This window comes from Notothenia coriiceps, unplaced genomic scaffold, assembly GCF_000735185.1.
Source record: "Notothenia coriiceps isolate Sejong01 unplaced genomic scaffold, NC01 NC01_scaffold00027680, whole genome shotgun sequence".
Taxonomy (NCBI): domain Eukaryota; kingdom Metazoa; phylum Chordata; class Actinopteri; order Perciformes; family Nototheniidae; genus Notothenia; species Notothenia coriiceps.
In genome coordinates, this window is record NW_011360381.1 from 4,787 (window position 1) to 11,493 (window position 6,707).

Below are 6,707 nucleotides of genomic sequence, written 5' to 3' on the forward strand. Positions count from 1 at the left end.
ATGGCCATGACATGGGACCTTTAATGATCACTGATAAAGCTTTTAAAGGAATTACATGCATTCAGACTGTGGATATCTCATTCATACTACCGCTAATACACCACTGTATATATAGTAATACACATGTTATATACTGTAGTATCATGTGCACATTTTTACTTCTTATGTGTGTATACATATTTTTTGGGCTGGCATTTGTACAATTACAGCTCTGTGTGTTGTTTCAAACTGAGTTTTATCAAACAAAATAATAAAATGAATACAAAACCAACTTTTTTATTAAATGAATGAATGTATGAAATAAAAAATTTTACAGTAAAAAAAAAAAATTCTAAATATATATATGTTGATTTTTACCGCTTTTGGAAATAGGCTAGTATATGTTAAAAACATATGAAAACATTTTCCTTTTCAAAAAATGCATTAAACATATCTCATCATTCTTTCTATCACAAGGGCCATTACAGTTATCCAACCAAGCAACAACAGCTGACTAATAGCTGTTTGATGATAGATCCCATCATTAGTTCTCAACATTTGTAATTATATAAAATCCAAACACTACATATATATATATATATCTACAAATAAAACTGCAAACATGTATTTGATAAGCTCTGCACTCTCCTCCACCATCACAGTCCATATGCTCTCCTCTATTTAAACACAGAAAAACAACATAATGCATGTGTGTGTGTGTGTGTGTGTGTGTGTGTGTGTGTGTGTGTGTGTGTGTGTGTGTGTGTGTGTGAACGAGGAAGCGACAGACGGAGAACAGAACAACACCGACAAAGAACCAAACACATCGTCCAGGATGGAGAGAGAAAGTGTGTGTGTGTGTGTGTGTGTGTGTGTGTGTGTAGATCGTTACCACCAACTGTTGCACTCACACTCCTCCTGGGGAAGAACGAATACTAGAGAAAAAAGCCCTTTGGGCTCAGAAACGCTGTATTACTGCCACTGAAGAGCTGCACGAGGTATTGTCATGTAATGNCAAAAAATATGTATACACACATAAGAAGTAAAAATGTGCACATGATACTACAGTATATAAAATGTGTATTACTATATACAGTGGTGTATTAGCGGTAGTATGAATGAGATATCCACAGTCTGAATGCATGTAATGCCTTTAAAAGCTTTCAGTGATCATTAAATACTATAATTAAAGCTGTCGTATCTGAGAGCGTTATGAGGTCAAAGGTGAGCTTCACTGCGGTAGTTTTTGGCCCCCGGAGGCTCCAGGGTCCGGCGGACGCTCACCAGCAGGGAGCCGTCGGGGTTAAAGGTCGCGCTGACGGACAGGGGGTCCATGTCCTCGGGAAACAGGGACTTATGGGTAAATGTGTTGCTGACGCTGCCATCATCCAGCACCTGAGAGGCAGAAGAGAAAACAGGATTATTTTATTACATTTTATGACTTTTTTACAACTGTAAACACGCACACACACACACACACACTTACACACACACACGCCCACACGCGCGCGCGCACACACACACACGCACACACACACACACACACCTTCTGGGCATGGATGACAACATGGTGGTTGAAGGCCATCACGGCGATGTCGTGCGGCTCAAACTGTCGCAGGTCAGCTGACAGGAAGTAGCAGTCTCCCATGCAACGCACCGCTCCACCTGTCCCCGTCACAGCGCCCCCTACAGGAGCTAAAGAGAAACAACAGATCTTTTCTGATACTGAACTATGACTTTTTTATAACTTTAATGACAAACAACACCGTTTATTTTTCATGTGTTTTTTACAGCATACATTTTTGTTTTAATCTTAAGATTTTTGACGACATACTTTAACTTTTTTATGATTTTTACAACATACTGAAATTCGATTTTTATGTGACTTTTATTGACAAATTACACTGTTACTTTTGTATGACTTTCTATGACTACTATATGTTTATTTTAGGACATACTGTAATTAGATTATCAGGTGAGTTTTTATGACATAATGTGCTATGACATTTTTATGATTTCTTATGACAAACTATATGATGACTTTTCACAACATACTATCCTTTTCGATGGCTTTTAATGAATTAAAATACTATGACTTTTTTAGGCTTAAAACGATAACTTAAAGGGGACCTATCATGCAAAATGCACTTTTTGATGTCTTTTATACATAAAGATGTGTCCCCGGAGTGTTGGGGAACTCATGCAGCGTCATAAAATGAAACCCTCTCTCTTTTCCTCCGTACCCAAATCTCTAAAAATGGGGGAACAACGGAGCTGATCCAGATTTGCGTCCGATATGACGTAATATCTGAAATGTGGACCCACGGCCCTATCAGAAACGTTGCTATCAGAAACAATGCCCGACTGTTTTGGACGTAATATGGTCAGTGTTTACATTAGCATCGCTAACACTCAGAGCTAACCTGTACTGGAGAGCATGTGTGTGAAGAAGCAGGAAGTAAAAAGGAACTCACCTTGTGGTATAACCGGCAAGAGAGAAAGCCTTTGAGCTCCATACTGTTTCAGAGATAATCCTTGATAATCCATGATATGGCGTTTCATCACGGCAGTATTTAGTTTAGACAGTAGCTGCCGGGTCCCGCATGAGCTCAGCCCCCCCTTTTTTATTATCAATTATTTATTTTAAAGCTTTATACATAAATCAGCACTTTTGAAACAGGAAGTGAAATAGAGGGATATGAGGCATGGCTAGAATGGGTGATCTGTTTGGTATTTTGAGCAAAACACTTCAGAGACATGTTTTTTATATTTCTTTATATATCTGAGACCTACCGTATGCTATTGCCTAAAAATAGCATGATAGGTGACCTTTAACATTGAACTAAAATAGCTAACTGGCTAACTTTGCTATCTGGACCGGTTTCAAAAAGATAAGGAAGTGTTGACACCCCCTGTCATGATAAGGGGACACAAATAAAAACATGTGAACTAAAAATAACATCAAAGATGTGGGTTGAATGGAGGAAATGCAGATATGGGAAAGTTACAAATGTTATTGAAATAAAGTTAACTAACCATTTCACAATTAGTTGTACATTTGAAACAATGTATTCATTCATTATGTATTTTACAATGTCTTTTGGATTTAATATATGACACTTTCAGGTCCATATGTTGGAGCAGAGCGTTATTGTCTCAGTGGTTGATGAGAACACAAAGACCATTAAACACCAGGAGAGACGGAAGCTCCTATATTTGGCTGTCAATGTGTTTTAGTACCAGAGACAATCTCTCATTAAATAACAGACCCAGCGGGAGCATAAACATGTGTGAGCCTTTGATATCAAAGTACTAAAAACGACCAAATGGCTCAATTAAATCAAATGTATAACCTGATTATAGATTATGCCGTGATTTAGTCACACCAGTAATAAAGCTTATTTTATTGCGGTTGTTACGCCAGAACTGTTTTATTCCTCCTGTGTTTTACAGCCTAACATTCCCCCCTCTGCACCTTGATATTATTTCTCTATTTGACACAGTTTCCGGAGCCAAGCAGACTCTCTGAAACGCAGCTTCTTGCTCTCTGTTGCATTATTATTCAACCCACACCTTCAAATACACCTGCCTCCTTCCTGATGAAGTGAAACGCAGCGTCCACACGGCGGCCTGCGTTGAAGCTTGCCGGCGGGCGTGTCTGAAGCTCGACCAACAACCAATAACATGAATCTCCCGCCCTGGACACACAAGCACGCGGTTTGATTGGCTAAAGCTTGTACTGGCATATGATTTGATTGGCTGACGCTTCCGGCGACGCTTCAAAAGTTGAACATTGCTCAACTTTTGAAGCGAGCAACGCGAAGACGGGCCGAAAGACTCTCTACCCTGTGCCTTAAAAACATGCAATGAGCATGGCACTAAAGCTTTTGACTGCTCCAGCACATCTGAAAAGCAGGATGATGCCAACTACTTTTATGTAACCTTTTTACAAAATTATTACAATAAAAGGTTTTTAAATAACGCAGCTTCTTCCTCTCTGTTGCATTTATTTCTTTAACCCACACCTTTGAATACAATTGCCTCCTTCCTGATGAAGTGAAAGAAAAAGACCCTCCCTTGAGCAAGGCACTAAAGCTTTTTCCTGCTCCAGCACATCTGATGATGCTAGAAAGGCTAATTTAAACTACTTTAATGTAATTTTTTTTACAATAAAATAAGGTTTTTAAATATTAGCAATCGGTACAAAACAGGGTTATGTTGGAACAAAAGACCATCTGATCTTTTCCATTCATTTTGTTCCACATTTTTACTTCATAATACCTTCTCCTTGCATAACAAGAACATTTAGTTTCTTTATTTTCCTGTAGCTTCAGGACAACATCATGCATGTCACCAGTAAGAGCATATTTAAGACCCTTTTAAAGTCACTTTCGTTTATACTTCTACTTTTGAATGCTGTTTAAATTCTAGTCTTGTTGATTTCTACTCTTTAATTTCTACTCTTGTGCAATGCCTTGTTTTGTTTAGTTTTTCATTCTGCTGCAACGCAAGACATTCACAATTCGGGTTAACCCTCTTATCTTATCTTTAACACAATTGTAATATCATCATGTCTCCTTCTTTACGAAAATAAAGGACCATTACGTGAACAAAATAGTAAATGCTCCACATTGTAATATGCATGTACAATACAATAACAGAGAGTTTGACTACAATAACAAATGTGGGCGGGGCATTGCAAATATTACATTACATGTCACTTGTAAGACACTTTTATAAAAAGCGACGTACATACTCAATACTGTGGGCAATCCCACAGGAGCAACTTGGGGTGAAGTGTCTCAGGGACACTACGACATGCTGACTGCAGTGGGGTTTGAACCTGTGACCATCTGATCCCCAGACCAAGGCTCTATCCACTGCGCCCCGCCTCCAACACCTCCGACCATTCCTCTCACCAGAAGATGTGGAGTACAAATACTTCGTAACTGTACTTAAGTACATTTCGAAGCCCTTACTTCTTTACTTTTACTTGAGTCCCAAAGAGTAGAACGAAGCGGTATGAAAACAGTTTTATCCCAGCAGCTATTGCACAAATTAACAAATAATGGGAGCGTCACACAGATGGCTATTTATTTAATTATGAATTTTGAATGTCCATGTTTGTACTAGTGTTTTTCTTTTTAAATGTTTTGTAATATTTTGAGATTTGACGGAGCAGGGTGTACTTGTATTATTTATTTTATTAGAGATGGGTCTGTGTTTGTTTTTTAGAGTGTGTCAGGATGGATCCCTTGTGTTTTTATCTGCAAACTAAATCTACCATACGGGTACAAATAAAGAACCTGAACCTGAACCTGAGTTAAGAAGTTTAGTCAGTACTTCTACTTTTACCAGAGTATCTGTGCTTCTACTTGAGTAAAGGATGTGTGTACTTTTGCCATGTCTGCTCACCAGTGTGTCCGTAAGAGGATCTGCTGCTGAGTCTGCTTCCAAAGGGGGTCGAACAGACGGGACCCCCGCTGCTCTCCTCTCCAAACAGACTGGAGCCATCAGCAGAGTCGAGAAACGGCTCGTAGATCGGATCCAAAGAGTCCGTCAATCCTCCCAAAGATCCCTCAGACCGGTAGGAGCTGGAGGTGCTGTAACGAGAAGACGAGCGGTACGACGAAGAAGATCTGCGGCTGGACGAGGACACCGAGGCCATGGCAGAGGATAATGCACACTGGGGGGGGGGACTCAGAAAACTTGTTGGCTAATCAGAATAAACACTGACAAATCAAAAAAGGAGTTTGACCAAACAGCTACTGACCTCTCACTAGATGTCCAGGCTTCTTTTGTTTGAGGGTTTTTTATAACGCCCAGGTGCATTGTGGGTTAGTAGCGGTCCTTCTTTAACCTTAAATGGCAGTATGCCCGACCACTGGTGCCAGGAATGTAACGGTCAAATAATAATAAGATAAGATGTGGAGACCCCCTTCCTTTACAGACACACAGTGGAGATAAGGATGAAGAGTGTTCAGAAATAGCAGGTCGTCCGTTAGACCGACACAATATGAGCACTTTATCAATAATGCAGGAGAAAACTGGGCTCTTTATCTGCTAATGGAACAACAGATACACTGTAAAGTTCAAATGTGAAATGGACAGAGAACAAATTCAAGGCTTAAATCATAAATTTGCTTTTTTCTCCACAACAACAGCCGTAGTAAATACAGGCCTTGTTGACCTTAACGTTCACTTTTTTAAAAGCTTTAATTGAAGTGACATTTTCTTATTGACAACACAGTCCTCCGAGCAGCGCCACATGCCAACAATGACATTCAACACGGTCGTAAATAATACTTTTATATATATATGTGTGTGTGTTTTTTTATTGGAGGACGGCTGAAATTACATTCAGCAGCATGGACGTTTTGCCCTTCAGGATAATGCAGTCGTAGCAGAGATTTCCTGTTTGTGAGCTGTAAAGCTGAAACAATCCAGTTATTAACAGCAGCATACATCAACATGACAGTCCCAATTTGTGCTGTCAGGTGCAACACGTGTATCTGTCCTTGTGTAAAACATTATGCATTAATAAACCCCTCTACGGCATATTTAAAAAAACAGCTTTTTAAAACAATTTCCGTAATTCTGTGTGACCTGAAAAAATGCAGGATAATGGAGACTCAGCTCCTCACAGTCAGCAGTAGAAGAGTTCGTTCAGAGGTCCAACGTCTCCACTGGGAATATTTGGATTCTCCAGGTGGCAGACTGGGGTCTCA

The 6,707-nt window shown here is 39.6% G+C and overlaps 1 protein-coding gene across 1 annotated transcript; it reads right to left on the bottom strand.

Annotated features, from left to right (window-relative positions):
- Window positions 1-1,000: 1,000 nt before the first annotated feature.
- Window positions 1,001-5,763, bottom strand: LOC104957773 (heat shock protein beta-7-like). The gene is made up of 3 exons (XM_010785434.1): window positions 5,395-5,763; window positions 1,526-1,674; window positions 1,001-1,374 (listed from the first exon to the last, which is right to left on the bottom strand). Exons 1-3 carry the CDS (start codon window positions 5,645-5,647, stop codon window positions 1,198-1,200), a joined length of 579 nt encoding a protein of 192 aa, XP_010783736.1. The 5' UTR covers window positions 5,648-5,763; the 3' UTR covers window positions 1,001-1,197.
- Window positions 5,764-6,707: the final 944 nt, after the last annotated feature.